General features: G+C 44.2%; 1 protein-coding gene across 2 annotated transcripts in view; it reads right to left on the bottom strand.

The window, feature by feature from the left end:
• Positions 1–18,090, bottom strand: part of PRDX1 (peroxiredoxin 1) — a 45,698-nt gene that overhangs the window by 6,297 nt on the left and 21,311 nt on the right. The window contains exons 1-3 of one of the 2 annotated variants that reach the window (XM_027108705.1): positions 4,467–4,575; positions 2,471–2,587; positions 32–185 (exon numbers count right to left, since the gene is read on the bottom strand). In XM_027108705.1, the coding sequence (XP_026964506.1) occupies positions 32–185; positions 2,471–2,576 (260 nt within the window). In that variant the 5' untranslated portion in view covers positions 2,577–2,587; positions 4,467–4,575. Of the gene's footprint in view, positions 1–31; positions 186–2,470; positions 2,588–4,466; positions 4,576–18,090 lie in introns of those variants that run through there. The other variant, XM_027108706.1, reaches the window with a different exon arrangement.

The following is an 18,090-nucleotide window of genomic DNA, read 5'->3' as shown; positions in this document are numbered from 1 at the left end:
ATCTCCATGCCAAATGGACCAAGAGGTTTACCATGCCAGGTGACAAAAGTGAGAATCCACAGAAGCACCAATCACTTGGCAGTTGAGTTTCTTAAATTCTTCTGCCTTATCACTGAAAGCAATGATCTCCGTGGGGCACACAAAGGTAAAGTCAAGAGGGTAAAAGAAGAACACGACATATTTTCCTGGGGGGAAAAAAAAAAGCCCAAGTTAGCCTTTGAAATAGACTTCCTGGGACTTCCCTGGTGGCGCAGTAGTTAAAAATCCACCTGCCAATGCAGGGGACACGGGTTTGAGCCCTGGTCTGGGAAGATCCCACAGGCCACAGAGCAACTAAGCCCACGTGCCACAACTACTCAAGCCCACATGCCTAGAGCCCGTGCTTGGCAACAAGAGAAGCCCCCACTCTCTGCAACTAGAGAAAGCCCGCGTGCAGCAATGAAAACCCAACGCAGCCATAAATAAGTAAATAAATGTATTAAAAAAAAAAAAAGGAAAGAAACAGACTTCCTTGCCTTATAGAGAATGTAAACCTGAAGACATTCTCCTATGGAAAAAAGCAGCCTTTCCAAGTTGATGGCAGACACATTTGTTAAAATGCCAAGATGCTCAACAGAGAAGATTCCTTGCACCTACTGTCAGAACCTCTTCCACAAGAAAAAGTTCTTCATTTCCATGCTTTATTTTCCTGCCTCCATGTTAGCTGCCAACTACAGATAAACACTGTTCCATCTAATTTTGATCTCTGGATAGTTAAAATTAGCACAAACACCAAGTTCTCCAGTGAAGAAAAAAAGCAAAGACGCAATTATCTACTGGACAATCTAATGCCAATGCTTATATAATCAGTGCCCAGAAAGAGCCGAATTGCTGCATTCTCTGCTGCAAGGCAGTAAGACCAACAAGAGAAAGTCAGAACCTCTGCAATTCTTCCACAAGGAACCACAGTAATGTGATGGGTAAGATTTGTTTGTTTATTTATTTAGGCTGCAGCGGGTCTTCCTTGCGGCACTAGGGATCTTCCCTGCAGTGTGCACGAGCTTCACTCTAGTTGTAGTGTGCAGGCTCTGTAGTTGTGGCGCACGGGCTTAAGTTGCCCCACAGCATGCCCGCAGCATGTGGGATCTTAGTTCCCCGACTGGGGATTGAACCCACGTCCCCTGCACTGGAAGGGGGACTCTTAACCACTGGACCACCAGGGAAGTCTCTGATGGCTAAGGTTTAAGTGATCACCTGAATAACCACAGATAAGTTTCAAACAAGCCTGACAGGACAAGCAAAAAAAAAATTTATAAGGCAAAAGTTCCAAAACTTCTGGTAGGTAACAGAATTTCTAGTTGCAATTTTATGAAACTCATTCTGATTACCAATTGAAGTATTCTAGATCTTCAACCTGAGGGCAGCTTCTCACCATACCTAATGGGCTGAGCTATTTGGAACAATTCCAAATATTCACTTATTTCCAGATAGCAACAATGTTTGAAAGTCAAAAACAAGCAGATCCTTTGGACATTCACTTTGAAAGCCAAAATCACTATAAACACACTCACCGAAAACAACCTTCCTCAGAGGCTTTGCCTAACAAGCTACAGCAGGTCAAGCCCTGGAGGGAACACAATAGCTCTTCCTAAACCTCATGCCTTTGCCCTTGAGCCAGAGTCACCTCCCTATGGTGCTACTTACCTTGTTTGCCAGGAGGAGCTTCTCTCCATAGGGCCCCACTTATCTGCTCTCATTCCAACCAATATGTGTAATTTGTTAAGAAACCTAGTCACAGTATTCTACCCAAAAGCTGACTCTTGGAACCAAGTGCTACACCATCAAGAAAGGTATACTTGACACCTGAGTTTCAGGTTTGCATTCTAAGGAATTTCTATTTTCAATTGTCCCAGAAGACCCTGCTGCTCCATGACTGCAAAATAAAAAGAACCTCATTAGAACTTGCTAGCTGTCTACTTGAAACTATTTAACAGAAAAGAGAGTTATTCTAATTGTGACACCAATTTTTCTCTGGGGGCAAAACAGTCAAGGGAATGTGCCTAAGCCCTCTGCCTAATACAGCAATCATGACACATATATTTCTTAAACTGAACTGAATATACAAGTCTCACAGCTCCAAAGACTTTAGCTCTGAGACTTTAAATTGTTGAAGGCCTTTTATAACACGATAATGAGAATATCTCCAATAATATAATGAGGAGCAATACTGGGAAAATAATAAAGATATATGTCCAGACATAATGAAGCTTGTGCTTTCTCCAGAAGCAGTTTGGACTTAGGATAGCTACCCTGTGTTCACTGATGATAATCACCACTTCAATTCAATAGAAAGACAAAGCCTCTCACCCTGAAGACACAGGAGATATAAAAATCATTTTACAATCAAAAATATGACAAGAGATACAGAAAATGAACAAGCCATCCCTAGATTCTAACATAATTCCACATTAATGAACCTAACTACTCTTACCTTTGTAGTCAGATAGGCTGATATCTTTGAACTGACCATCTGGCATTACAGCAGTTGCTTTGAACTGGGGGGCATGGTGCCCAATTTTGGCATTTCCTGAAGACATATTGCGATCAGCTGGAAAAGATAAGAGGAAGTCAATTAGAAACAAGCCTTTTTTTGTGTGTGTGTGGTACGCCAGGCCTCTCACTGTTGTGGCCTCTCCCATTGCAGAGCACAGGCTCCGGACGTGCAGGCTCAGCGGCCATGGCTCTCGGGCCCAGCCGCTCCGCGGCATGTGGGATCCTCCCGGACCGGGGCACAAACCCGCGTCCCCCACATCAGCAGGCGGCCTCTCAACCACTGCGCCACCAGGGAAGCCCCTGAAGTTTATTTTTGTTTTTATTTTTTTACCTTTTATTGGAGTACAGTTGATTTACAATGTTATGTTTTCATTTTAAAATGGAAATTTCTTTATCAATTGGAGTAAACTCTTACTGTTCCTGAACCATCATTCGTACAATTACATTTTCTTCTGTACTTTCATTACACACATGCAGAGACAGAAAGAGGTGGAAACTCTCAAACCTGGACCCAAATGCACAATGCCATAAACACTGAGCACCTGCTTCCCAGAAGCTGCCATGCTGCCCCTTCCCTGGACTGCACCTCCATCTGCTTTCAGAATGTGGTAAGCACACTTTGACCTTTCTCCAGGTAGATTTGCCCAAGACAGCACACACCCTAAAGCCAATCCAACTTTTTCAAGACACAAGACCAAGATTTATGGCATCGGCTCTATTTCAAAATTCTAGGTGTTGTGTTTAAGGCCCAGAAGTCCTTTCAAAAATGGGTTTCTTACCTCGGGGCCAAGATTCTGGGGCAATAATAAGTAGAACAAGAGTCAATTTATTGCCAAAGAGTAATGTTACACTGAATTCACCCAGGTCAAGACCAAAATAAGAAGTTAAGATTTAACCCAGTAAGCCATCAGTTTGAAAGCGCCAAGAAACTAACTTTTCAAGTCCCCAAGTTCTTGCTTCATAATACCACAACCAAAAGAAACGTTGTAAGCATCGATTGCCACAAACTTTACCGCTTAACACCTTTAATAGCAAACCAAAAAACCAACCAGCAAGGCACAAAGCAACTTGGCAACCAAACACAGGATGTGACCCTAACATAAATGGCTTTCTTGTCCAAACCTGATTTTCCAGGGGGCCCCCAAGACCACTAAAGCACAACCAGTGGTGGGGGATGGGAAGCTGCTGGACTTCTAGTCGGTGTGTTCCCTTCAGGAAATCTCCCCTTGAACTTCTGTGGAGGAAGCCACTCCCCAAAAACTCACTGCTGGACTTCTAGTCGGTGTGTTCCCTTCAGGAAATCTCCCCTTGAACTTCTGTGGAGGAAGCCACTCCCCAAAAACTCACTTCAGGTACCCTCTCTGCCACTCCCATCATCACCCCCACCCTAGCACTTAAGAAAGCACCAGCAGAAGAGGGCGCAGTCTTCACAGAGGGCATTTAGGATCACCACAAACCCATTCTGCAGATAGAGAACTAAAGACGGAGAACGGAATCTTAGTATCTTAAGCTCCACTGCTAGTCACAGCTCAGGACCAAGAACAGCCTTTCCCCCTAATACACGACGGACGGACGAGTATCCTCAGTTTCTAATCAGTTTGCAGATCCACTCTAGAAGGTTCCCACACACACAAACCCGCAGGAGGCCCCATCACCACCAAGCCACGCCAAGCCAATCAGCGCCCTCTGCCTTGGTTGCCGGGGGAAGAGGATACTCAAGCCGCCTTTAACCTCCGGTTTCAACCACGTCCCCGCACCCACAAGGGGGTCCAACGTGAGGGCCACCTCGCCCGGCCACCTTCTCCGTCAAAGAACCCCAGTTGAGCTGGGCAGGCCCCGGGGAGGGGGAGGGGAGGAGGAGGAGGAGTAAAAGGCGACGAACGGGGGACATGGGGCGTAGCGGTACGCAGAGGCCGCGCTGCCCACGTACTCACCACTCCTCACAAGTCACAAAGAACAGTCAGGAAGCACACACGCAAAGCATGCGCCGGGCGCTGGCCTTTATAGCCTGTAAGGCTCTCGCGAGAGTCAGGGCGGGCCAGGGGTGCGGACGGGGGAGCGGTAAGGGGGGGGATCTGGCCCGAGCACCGCCCCGACCCAACGCGGCCCGCCAGTATGACTCAGCGATTTCTCTCGCTGGGGGCGGCCTAGCGGACTACCAACCCCCCACCCCGCGCCGCCGAGGTTTGAGGCGTTCTTTTGATCACTTCCAAACCCGAACGCCTCCGCCTTGCCCTTAAAGCCTGAACTAGAGTAAGGGTTCTAGCTGCTGCCCACGGAAGACCACGTCTAACCAAGCCCTGAGAACTGTCTCTTCAAATATTTCTCAAATATTACCCCCCTACACCGATTCCCGCAGCCTCTGCTCTAGTGCTGATCCTCAGTAACCCTCATTGCTTAGAGAGCCTCCCTTTTATTGTTCTGATTAACGGGGTTGCTGCTTTCTGTCTGCTATCCATGAGTTCCCATCCCATCCATTCCACGGTGGCTGGAGGAAATCTTTCTGAAATCTGATCTTGTCACTCACTCACCCCTCTGATTTGTGGCTCATAAAAACTGGGGCTCTGTATTCCTGAGTTAAAACTCTTCATGGTTATTTCATGTGTGGCCTTCATAAAAGAATCTTAATCCATTAACCTTACTTTTCTCGTCTGTAAAATGGGAATACTATTCTTTGTTGAAATCATCTCTGTAGTTTATTTAGCACAGTACCTAGTTCTTATTATACACTAGAAGTGTTAGCCATTGTTACTACTGTAACTCTTCCTTGCTCCTATATTATAACACCCAGAGCAGAGTGTAGCTGTTTTAAGCCTTCAGCCTTTTGTTCAAGCATGAGGAACCCGTTCTCTATTTGACCTACAGAAAACGTGTTTGAAGACTCAGCTGAAGCACTACTTCCTCTGAAATTCTTTCACTCATCCTCAGAATTGACCATTCCCTCCTTTCTGCCCAAACAGTAGCCTGTATAGCAAAAAGAAAACTTTAAAGCTATTTTACTTGTTTATATGTCTATCTCTCCGTGTTAGACTGACTTTCTGAAGGGTAGGGTTTGGGTCACAACCATCTCTGTGTCCCCACGTCACAATGTAGCACCTGATATAAAATAGGAGTGTTTAATAAATAATATTGTGTCCGCCTTTCTGCCCCCAACCCCCACTATCCTCCCAACTCCCTTGGACATTATAGCAGGATAAGAGATAGGGAAGTGCTGTGTCATGCTGCCTGAGCATCTCAAAATTTTTTGGCATTTATCATCCTACCATGCAACAGTAGTGATTTTTTTTTTTCGTTCTCTGCCTGAGACTGAACAATTATTTGGCCATTACTCATCTTCTTCTTGAGGACTCAGGGGAGACAGACATTCAGAGCTTAATAGTGGATGGTTATTGCTGTGAGCAGGTTAAACCAACAACACACAGTCCTACATCAGCCAGAAGAAAATTACCATTTATTGTATTTACCATGTGCCAGGCCCTGGGCTGGGCACTTGAGCTTATTTGTCTCATTTAAGAACCAAAAGAGTTATCCTGGCCCAGGGAAATATTAACATCCAATCTTCGTGGGAATATAAAAAAACAAAATAGCAGAACAATTATTATGAGAAGAAATCTGTTGAACACTTGTCTGATTAAGTGATCATAGAATCTGTTTCCTCACAGAACAATAAAGATTTTGGAAATGGGGGCAGGGGAACTTTATCCTTCTACAGGACCTTTATCCTCCCTTGTTCACCAGTAGTCTGGGAAGGATTTTATCTGTTTTATTTATATTTGTAGTACCAGAACCTGGCACACTAACTGGCCTAGGAGACGTGCTTCATTAATTTTGGAGTGTATTGCAGATTTTTGAGATGTGGAGTTAAGCTACTTGAACCACATTTTAGGAAGATGATTCTAGCAGCTGTGTGATCGATGTAATGACTAGGAGACAATAGGCAAAGAGACCAACTGGGAGGCTACTGCAATGGTCCAGATTAGAGACGTCTCAGAACTGTAAAATGACATTGGCAGCAGAAAGGGAAGAAGGAGAGAAAGAATATTTCCACAGGCTTTTGGATTGATTGCATTTAGGGTGAGATGAAAGAGGAAGTTCAATCTGATTTCTTGGTTTCATATCTTGGTGCCATGTGAGTAATGTCACTAACCAGTGATGTAGGAAACACTGGAGAAGGAGAAGTTTTGAGGTTAAAAATAGTGATGAGGGCTTCCCTGGTGTCGCAGTGAAGAGAATCCACCTGCCAATGCAGGGGAGACGGGTTTGAGCCCTGGTCCGGGAAGATCCCACATGCCACGGAGTAACTAAGTCCGTGAGCCACGACTACTGAGCCTGCGCTCTAGAGCCCGCTTGCCTAGAGCCTGGGCTCTGCAACAAGAGAAGCCACCGCAATGAGAAACCTGCCCACCACAACGAAGAGTAGCCCCTGCTCACTGCAACTATAGAAAGCCCCATGCGCAGCAATGAAGGCCCAACGCAGCCAAAAATAAATAAATAAATAATTTTTTTAAAAAAATGATGAACGTTTATCGAGTACTACCTATTTTATAGATGAGATGCCTGATGCCCAAAGAATTTAATTATCTAAAGTAACAACTAATAGTAATACCAAGCAGGGCCCTGTGGGGCTTCTGAACACAAAGCCTCTCTGTGGCCCCCATTCCTTTGATTACAGGAAATAGCCTTCTTTCAGCCTCAAAGACCTTCCCTGCGTTCCAATGGGCAGATTCAAGCAGTTTTTAATGAGGGAAGGGAAGGGATTGGAGACAAGGGAGAAACAAACAATCAAGAGAAACAATAATGCAGCCTTGGGGCAATGTCCTGGTTACCCCTCAAAGGATACACATAACAATGTCTTTGAGTTTTGCAGATGCTGAAACCCCCTCCAGGTGGGAGAAGTTTAACAATGGTATGCTGCCCACAGGCACATAGACCCCAGACCAGGTGGAACTTGAAGGTTGATGATGCTGACTCCTACTTACCTCACCACCAACCAATCAGAAGAATGTCCACAAGCTGATCATGCCCTCAGAGCCATTACTATAAAACTTCTCACTACCCTCTCCAAGTTGGGACACAGGTTTTGAGGGCATTAGCCCACTGTGGCCTTCTTTGCCTGGCAAAGCAATAAAGCTCTTCTTTTCTACTTCAACCAAAATTCTGTCTCCAAGCTTTAATTCGGTGTCGGGGTACAGAGGCCGGATTTGGCTTCAATAGGTTTTGGAGCCAGATGCCATCCAAGGCCGCAGAGCCATCATGTTGCACACTATGCAGGTGTCACATTTACATAGACTGGGACTTCCCTGGTGGTCCATTGGGTAAGACTCTGAGCTCCCAGTGCAGGAGGCCCAGTTTCAATCCCTGGTCCGGGAACTAGGTCCTGCATGCACTATGCAACTAAGAAGTCCGCATGCCACAACTAAAGATCCCGCATGCCACAGCGAAGATCCCACATGCCGCAACTAAGACCTGGCACAGCCAAAATAAATAAATAAAATAAATAATAAATATTTTTTAAATTTTTTACATAGCCTGTAATGGAGTTGTGCCTTATCCTGGTTTGGCTAGGCTAACTCTGGAGTCTAACTTATTACTGACTCCTCTCTTAAAGGAGAAGATAATCAGTTTGGTTTGAGGAAAACATCATTGAGATGCTCACAAGACATCCAGGTAGATGTATCCAGAGGTCACTGTTGGAGATATAGATTTGAAAATCAGCAGCACAGAGGTTTAGTTATATATTTATTGTTCTTCTATTTACAGGAGGCCTATTCTCTGCTAGGTACCAGACATGCAAAGATGAATAAAACACCATCTACTGAGGTGTTTTGAAGGATCACTAAAAAGTTAGTTAAGGAGAAGAAAAGTGTGGAAAGAGCTCCAGGCAGAGAAAACAGCAAAAGAAGTGGAAAACAATATAATATGTTTGGGGAAGTACAAAAAGTTGAATATTAGTAGAATGTAAATGCCAAAGACTAGAATGCAGAGACACAGAACACAGATTGGTTATGATGTATCCCATAAGCTTGACTGAGGAGTTTGAATTTTATCCCAGGGGGCAAAATTGAATATGGAAGTATAGAAAGAAAGTAAGAGTTTTGAATAGGAAAATGACATCAGGTTGTATTATTTATCATTCTGGCAGCTGCAGTGAAAATAGATTTAGGGGAGCAAGAAGATATAGGATAAGGAGACCAAGAAGGAAGCTATTGCCATGATTGGGGGAAAGAGGTCAAGAGTCTGAGTGAAGGCAGTAGTGCCAAGTGTGGAGAGATGGGATCAGATGGCAGAGTTTGTAAGATCTGGGCATCAGTTATGAGAATTGAAAGAGAGGAAGAAGTCGAGGATGAGTCCCAGGGGAATTGGATGAAGATGGTGCAATTCACAGAAATGTAATGAAACAGATTTTGGAGGAGATCACAAGTCCAGTTTGGGACATGCTGAATTTGAGATTCCAGCAGGAGATAGGAAGAAAGTTGGAAATGTGGAAACTTGAGTGTAAGCTTGTGGGAAGGCAGGGACCCTGCCTATCCTGTTCATCAAGTTATTACCCTAATACTTATCAGCATGGTTCCTGGCACATGATAGGTACAGTAGATACTTGTTTTTTGGTTTTTCTTTTAGTTGCGGTATGAGGGATCTTTAGTTGCAGCATGCAGGATCTTTTAGTTGTGGCATGCAGGCTTCTTAGTTGAAGCATGCAGGCTTCGTAGTTGTGGCATGCATGCGGGATCTAGTTCCCCTACCAGGGTTCAAACCTGGACCCCCTGCTGGAGTGAAGAGTCTCACCAGCTGGACCACCAGGGAAGTCCCTAGGGTTTGTTTTGTTTTGTTTTGTAATTTATTTTTGGCTACATTGGGTCTTCGTTGCTGCACACAGGCTTTCTCTAGTTGCGGCGAGCGGGGGCTACTCTCCATTGCGGTGCACGGGCTTCTCATTGCGGTGGCTTCTCTTTTTGCGGAGCACGGGCTCTAGGCGTACGGGCTTTAGTAGTTGTGGCATGTGGGCTCAGTAGTTGTGGCTCGTTGGGCCCTAGAGTGCAGGCTCAGTAGTTGTGGTGCACGGGCTTAGTTGCTCCATGGCATGTGGGATCTTCCCCGACCAGGGCTCGAACCCGTGTTCCTGCATTGGCAGGCGGATTCTTAACCACTGTGCCACCAGGGAAGTCCAGTCCCTAGGTATTTGTCAAATAAATTAATGAATTATATTTTTTGACATCAGTTGTAATATCAAGGATACTTGAAACTGTAGGAATAAATGAAATCCCTGAGAAAGTGGAAAGAGGTGAGCCAAGACCAGAACCTCAAAGATTTTCTATGAGGGTAAGAGGAAGGACAAAAACAATTAAAGGCAACTCAAAAAAAACCCAAAAAACAAAACTAACAAAAACAAACAAAAACAAAACAGCATTTTGAGGGCAAAGGGTCACTCATGAAGATGGACTGTTTCTACCCAGAATAATTTCCTTTGATCTCCACCATCAGCATTGAAGTTTATTGCACTTGGGAAAGGGTAACAAAAAAGCAAACAAAAAAGGAATGAGTTAAGAAGTGAGTCAACTTGTAGGTATATGTGCTGCCACCTGTGAGATTTACTACCGAGTTTTCTCTAAAATCCTTTAAATTAAAAAAAAAAAAATCCATTACTAAGTTGCTGGTTGCTGAGGGCTTTAAGTGGGTACTTAATATTTTGATAGGTTACCCCAGGATGCAACATTGAATGTAATTTAAAATACTGTTTCAAAAGAGGAAATAAAATACTGCTTCCTGAAAATGTTTTTCTTGTTAATCACTACTACACTTGTTGCTGATGAATTATTGCCAGTTGTAATATGCAAGATGAGTTTCATTCAAGCAATACCCTTCATGAATATGGTCCTAATACTGTTATAGTTCATCACCCCCTGGGTTCTGCATACTTATTCTTGCCAACACCTTGAGTTGTTGACTCAGTTCTCCCACAACCTTTCTCTATTCAATCTAGCCATGAAACCTTGGTTCATACAGTGTTTTTTGACATCATCTGGCCCTCACTTAGCTTTAAGCAGTAGTTATATCACTCCACTGATTTGCTGCGGTAGACACAGTTAACTGACACACCTTCTTCATAACTAACTAGATGCAACAGGTAAGGCAATTCAACGTGAGTATAAAGCAGATGTCCTAGAGCAATGATCATCTTAACATTAGAACTTGCTAACCTAATAGCAGCCTGTCATAAAATTATAAACCATTAAAGTTAAACCTATCAACCATTAAAGTTAAACCTATAAACTATTAAAGCTAAATGCTTTAATGTAATTGTAACAATAAATGCAATAATGGAAATAAAAATCCCAGGGCAGCATTCAGTTATGAGCGCATTCAGATGATTCAAAATAGGATTATGTTAATTTTTTAAATTATCGCTGAAAGGAAAACATTACATTTAACAGCTCAAAGAACACTTGAATCCTTTAATTTACAAAGAATTCAATTTATAAAATTATATTTGGGGCACACAAAGGCCTACAGATACCAACCGAAACACTTATCAAGAACGATGTTTGTTAGAATTGAATACAGCTGTAACTAACAGATTAAACTCAAATAACAAGCTCAACCAAATAGGGGATTAATTTTTCCCATTTAACAAGTAGGAAGTCTAAGGCTGCGATCACGAACCCTGAGTTTTTTTTGTTTTGTTTTTTTCTGTTTATTTTTTTTGTGTGGTACGCGGGCCTCTCACTGTTGTGGCCTCTCCCGTTGCGGAGCCTGTGCTCCGGACGCGCAGGCTCAGCGGCCATGGCTCACGGGCCCAGCCGCTCCGCGGCATGTGGGATCTTCCCGGACTGGGGCACGAACCCGCATCCCCTGCATCGGCAGGCGGACTCTCAACCACTGCGCCACCAGGGAAGCCCAGGAACCCAGAGTTTTAACTTTCTCGTCCCAAATCCCTAGCATGCAGCTTTTATTCTTACAACTACCTTATAGTCACAAAATGTCTGCTCTACTTCCAACTTCATACCTATATTCCAGGCAGGGAGAAGGAAAAAGGCAGCCAGAAGTATGTGGGAACTATAATGGGGAGGCAAAGCATTCCCAGAAACCCTCAGTTTACATAGAATTTGCCTAAGTATGTCACATGGCTGCTCCTAGCTGTAAGGGAGGCTGGAAACTGTGTCTATTAATTGGGCATACTACCAGTCCTAACAAAATTGAGAATCGGAAGGAAGGAAGGAAGGAAGGAAGGATGGATGGATGGAAGGAAGGGGAAGGAAGGATGGATGGAAGGAAGGGGAAGGAAGGAAGGAAGAAAGGAAGGGTATTAGATAGGTAACTGACCTTGATGAATCTGAAAGGAAAAACTTAGGATTCTGACTGTGGCTGTGTAAGGATGTTGAAATGCTAGAAAAAGAGACTAAGTTACGTTGTTTTCCTTCTCTGGCTAGAGGTGGCAATTCGTTTTATTAAACTGCCCAATCCTACATTTTCAATCAGATTCCAAACCTTAAATTCAACTATGATTTGGTATTTGTTATTCTTCCATCACTGTCCTGATTTTTTTTTTTTTAAGCTGCATTTGGTCTTCGTTGCTATGCACGGGCTTTCTCTAGTTGCAGCGAGCGGGGACTGCTCTTCCTTGCAGCGCACGGGCTTCTCATTGCAGTGGCTTCTCTTGTTGCGGAGCACCGGCTCTAGGCGTGCAGGTTTCAGCAGTTGTGGCTCGCAGGCTCTAGAGCGCAGGCTCAGTAGCTGTGGCGCATAGGCTTAGTTGCTCCACGGCATGTGGGATCTTCCCAGACGAGGGCACGAACCTGTGTCCCCTGCATTGGCAGGTGGATTCTTAACCACTGCACCATCAGGGAAGCCCCATTGTCCTGTTTTATACTAAGCTGCTGTTCATAATTAAATAAGGCATGTGCTTAGAATATCAAACTCTTGATTTTTGGCTCAAGTTTTCACCCTTCCACACCTAACTAAAGTGTTGATTTTCCTTCTCTTCTTCCATCTTCCTTCCCCTCCAATTTTAGGAGAACTGGAATGAATGCACAGATACATCCAGACCAGAACAGTAAAGGGGAAGGAAGTGCCCAAGCTGGATCAACAATGGTACAGCTGTAAGCTAGACTAGCACTTGCACCTTATGTTTACAGAATTAAACTTGGTTTTTACCTCTAGCCACCTCATGCCTTAGGTACTAATGCTCAAACCCTCATCCTCCCCACAACCAAATCTTTCTAAACATAAGCATTTATCAGTTATTTCTCAACCTCAGTGCCATCAACATTTTGAGTCTGATAATTAGTTGTTGGAGGGAGTGGCTGTCCTGTGCATAATTGGATGTTTAGCAATATCCTACCCTCGAGATGCCAGTGGCACCCCCTCCAACAACACATTGCCAAATGTCCCCTGGGGGACGAAATTGCCTCAGGTTGAGAACCTCTCAGTTAGAGAAAGTCAGATAAATGACTTGAGGTCTCTCCCAGCCTATCTAACCTTCTGGCCCATTTGTCCTGGCTGGTAGGGTATTCTCTGCTTGGAAGCAGGGAAAACAGTCTTTTACTTCTTTCATGCATTCATATTTTACTTCTAGACATCTTGGCCAAATCTCCCAGAAAAGAGTGCCTCACTCATTAGAAGCACTGCAATTAGGAGAGCGATGATGTTGGGACCAGAAAGACTCACACCCATTGTAATGACTCTTTGGCTTGTTCTTCTGAAGCCTACTTTGCCACTGACAGATGGGAGAGAAAGGGAGGCAAAGGATAAAAGTCTCTGAGAAAAGCACAAATGGAAAAGGAGAGCTTTACCTCTGGGCAAGTCTTCACTGATACATTCCTAGCCTTAACCACACCTTTAACCACAAGCTGGGATCTCGCCTTTCCTGGAGCCATTAGTCACGTTCCCTTGACCCTCTACAGGCCATAATTCTGCAACTAGAGGCATCTCCACATTCTTTCCTACCACCTTCCCCAGAGGAACAGCAGATCTGACAAGCGCACTGGAATCTGAGAACTCTAATCTAAGACCAGAGCTGGATAGGAGGCAGGGCCATCCCAAATGGTTGAACAGTTTGGGCCACCGACCTAATTGTCTAGCTAAACTGCTCATCATGTATGGCTTACCAAGCCAGGATAAAAGTTGGCCCTTTCTAATTCTGAAGTAACACATTAAAAAACTCTTCAAAACTCTTCTCTCCTGTCTTCTCAGTTCTTCAATTTAAGTAGCCCCACTTCCCTAACTGCTCCTTATGTGATATGATTTCCAACCCCCTTGCTGATATCTCCCCACAGTATTTAGCTTAGCAAGCGTTCAGCGTAACGTTCCATATCTTGACACCCAGGCTCTCCACCTTGTCTCTCCTCCCTCACATACACTGCAAGGTGCTCGAACCATAAAGGGCTGTGTGCAGTCCTTAAGTATATCATGATGTTACAGATCTCCCACATCCTGTTTGCTGACTCTTCTTTGCCTGACTCCTGCTTGTCTCTCAAAATTAGGCTAAAGTGTCACCATTCCGGGATACCTTTCCTAACAATCTCTCCATTCTCAAACTGATTTTAAGTATTCCTCCCTCTGTATTTCCACCATACTTTGTGCTTATTTCTATCACAGCTAGCACTTATCACATCGTTCTGTAATTCTTAATTTTTTTTCCCTTCCCCCAATGGACCATGATCTTAGTGAGTCAAGGTTATGGTGGTAGTAAGTACTTCATAGCATTGAAGAGATAACAGATTAAGAAGCACTGCATTGGACTGCCATTCCTTGAGGGCAGGGCCACATCTTCACCTCTGCATCTCCAGCATCCTTCCTTACATGGTCTGTAAGCAGCTGGTGCTCAGTGAATGTGGAGTATGCATGAATGCCTCAGGCAGAGGGGAATTGCTCTCAGGTGGCTAGCCACACATTTGGTGATCTTTTCTTTGAGTGTCATGAGGACACTCATGACAAGTTCCTTATTCATGTCAGGAGCAGAGAAACTGCTGAATGGGTACTTGCTGAATTAGTCAATGTCTCAATTTCCCCATTTTTAAGAACTGAGGTTCCTGCTCCCCTCCACCATAGGCTAGCAAGATCAAATATAAAATAAAAAACAGCCTTCCTAAGTATTTAGTATTACTTTCTGAGTTACCTGGAGGCAGAGAGGATTATGAATCAGCTCCATTAAAACTGAGCCAACCATAGCCACTCAGGTCTGGAGGATGGCCTGGAAAACTGACAGGATAGAGCTTTACTTTTATTTATTTATTTATTTATTTTAATTGAGGGACTTCCCTGGTGGTCCAGTGGCTAAGACTCCGTGCTCCCAATGCAGGGTCCCAGGTTCGATCCCTGGTCAGGGTACTAGATACTGCATGCCGCAACTAACAGCCCACATGCTGTAACTAAAGATCCTGCATGCCGCAATGAAGATCCCGCATGCAGCAACAAAGATACTGCATGCCGCAACTAAGATCTGGTGCAGCCAAATAAATATTTTTTCAAAAAATTGAAATATCGTTGATATACAGTATTATGTTAGGGGACTTCCCTAGTGGTGCAGTGGTTAAGAATCCGCCTGCCAATGCAGGGGACACGGGTTTGAGGCCTGGTCTGGGAAGATCCCGCATGCTGCAGGGCAACTAAGTTCGTGTACCACAACTACTGAAGCCCGCGTGCCCGTGCTCCGCAACAAAAGAAGCCACCGCAATGAGAACACTGTGCACGGCAATGAAGAGTAGCCCCCGCTCGCCACAACTAGAGAAAGCCTGCATGCAGCAATGAAGACCCAATGCAGCCAAAATAAATAATTAATTAATTAAAAATATTATGTTCAAAAAAAAAATATTATGTTCGTTTCAGATGCACTACATAGTGATTTGACATTTGCATACATTATGAAATGGTTACCACGATGTCTAGTAACCATCTGTCCCCATACAAAATTATTACAATATTACTGTAATAATTAAGGAATAAGCATATTCCTTATGCTTCATATTACATCCCTGTGACTTTTTTTTTTTTTTTTTGCGGTACGCTGGCCTCTCACTGTTGTGGCCTCTCCCGTTGCGGAGCACAGGCTCCGGACGCGCAAAGTCAGCAGCCATGGCTCACGGGCGCAGCCGCTCCGCGGCATGTGGGATTTTTCCGCACCGGGGCACGAACCTGCGTCCCTTGCATCGGCAGGCGGACTCTCAACCACTGCGCCACCAGGGAAACCCAGATTATTTATTTTCTAACTGGAGCTTTGTACCTCTTATTCCTCCTCACCTATTTCATCCCTCACTTCCCTTCTGGAAACCAGTTGTTCTCTGTATCTATGAGTCTGTTTTCATTTTGTTTTGTTTATCTGTTTATTTTATTTCACTTTATTTTATTTTACTTTTATTTTATTATTTTACTTTATTTTTTGGCCGTGTTGCACAGGCATGTGGGATCTTATTTTCCCGACCAGGGATCGAACCTGCAGTGGAAGTGCAGAGTCCCAACCAGTGGACCGCCAGAGAAGTTCCTGTTTTATTTTTTAGATTTCACATATAAGTAAGATCATACAGTATTTGTCTTTCTCTTTCTGACTTATTTCACTTAGCATAATACCCTCTAGATCCATCCATGTTCCTGCAAATTGCAAGATTTCATTTTTATGGTTCACATGTATCATGATATATTGAATACATACCACATATATCACGATATATATACCACAACTTCTTTATCCATTCAGCTATCAATAGACACTCAGGTTGCTTCCATATCTTGACTATTGTAAATAACGCTGCGATGAATATCGGTGTGCATATGTCTTTTCGAATTCCTGTTTTGTTTTCTTCAGGCAGGAGGGAGATTTACTTATATGGAATTAACCTGGGCCTGAGGATTGCACTGTGAATTCTGTCCTCCTTTCCAGAAAAAAAACTGCAGGGTTTTTTTTAAGTGTTTAAGAATTGGGCCCCTAGTACCTTTGATAGGAAAGGCCAATGTGGGGATTTTCACTGGAGAATGTTTTGATCAGTAAGTGTTACAAGCTGGATTTACTATATCGATTTCAAGAGGGTCTCTGGATGGGGCCTGGCCAGGGAGTTCCAGAGTTCTAATTAGCTACTAATTGGCCATTTACATAATAATAGCTTGGTTTGTCCAATGTTCAGATCCTGAAATATTTCATCTAATGAAACTATTTTGCCTCCTAGTATCTTACTGGAAATCCAGGCTTATGTGAAGCTTAATTAGTATTTATTGAGTGCATACTCTTCTATTTCTGGGGACCCTTAAATCTTATGATCCTGTAATCCTCAGAAATGGACTCGAATACATCTCCTCTAATAGAACACAACCAAGCACCTTGGCTATAGTTGTTCTATGACTAAAAGGACAGCCTTATAGCAAAGGCTTATCTGCTAGATTCCCGAGAAAAAGGAAATCAGATTCCCAAAGTCCAGCACTAGCAGAGTTCAGAGAAGTCACCTTCTTGCCTAATGAAGGGCACCAGAATGTACCCAGAGTTTTAACCCTCATCCGCATTCTGTCTGGAGAAGGAAATGCAGGCTCCAATGCAGGTATCTGGCTCCTAGGCTTTGTCATGGCTGTGGCAGAGCTGGAGAAGAAATGCCCATCCCCACCTGGGGCTCATGGCCAGCCTCCTCCCTTACCTTGCACAACCTTGATCCAGAAGCAGGTGGTGGCACTCTGGCCTTTTGAGGCTCTAGGACTTTGATCTTTGAATCTGAATGAACTGAGCACAGCTAGTGCCCAACCTGCCTTCAATAACCTCCTTTTTGTTTGCTGTTTTTTCCTCCATTTAACAACATATCCTGGACACTTTTCTACTACAACAGTTACAGGTCTACTTTTTCCTGTGGCTGTATCACTCTTTTTTTTTTTTGGTTGTGTTGGGTCTTTGTTGCTGCGCCCAGGCTTTTCTCTAGTTGTGGCGAGCGGGGGCCACTCTTCGTTGCGGTGCGTGGGCTTCTCATTGAGGTGGCTTCTCTTGTTGCGGAGCATGGGCTCTAGGAGCGCGGGCTTCGGTAGTTGTGGCTTGAGGGCTCTAGAGAGCAGGCTCAGTAGTTGTGGCGCACGGGCTTAGTTGCTCCGTGGTATGTGGGGTCTTCCCAGACCAAGTCTCGAACCCGTGTCCCCTGCATTGGCAGGTGGATTCTTAACCACTGCGCCACCAGGGCAAGCCCCCATAGATTAGTTTCTACTGGTTTCATACTTTACAGAAATGGAATTATACAGTATATGTACTCTTTCATGTCTGTTTTATTTCACTCAACATTAAGTTTGGGAAATTTATTCACGTTGTTGAGTGTAGGAGTAGTTAATTCCTTTCGCCACAACGGAAGCCCTGAATAACCTTTTTATAGCCATTTTTCTTTCTTTTTTTATGAATTTATTTATTTTATTTATTTTTATTTTTGGCTGCACTGGGTCTTCGTTGCTGCGGGCGGGCTTTCTCTAGTTGCGGCGAGTGGGGGCTACTCTTCGTTGCGGTGCAAGGGCTTCTCATTGCAGTGGCCTCTCCCGTTGCGGAGCACGGGCTCCAGACGCGCAGGCTCAGCAGCCATGGCTCACGGGCCCAGCCGCTCCGCAGCA

This window comes from Aethalodelphis obliquidens, unplaced genomic scaffold (genome assembly GCF_003676395.1).
Source record: "Aethalodelphis obliquidens isolate GAN/ISIS:26980383/991018 unplaced genomic scaffold, ASM367639v1 scaffold9, whole genome shotgun sequence".
Lineage (NCBI taxonomy): Eukaryota > Metazoa > Chordata > Mammalia > Artiodactyla > Delphinidae > Aethalodelphis > Aethalodelphis obliquidens.
The sequence above is the reverse complement of the archived record's forward strand: the minus strand, read 5'-3'. Positions and strand labels throughout refer to the sequence as shown.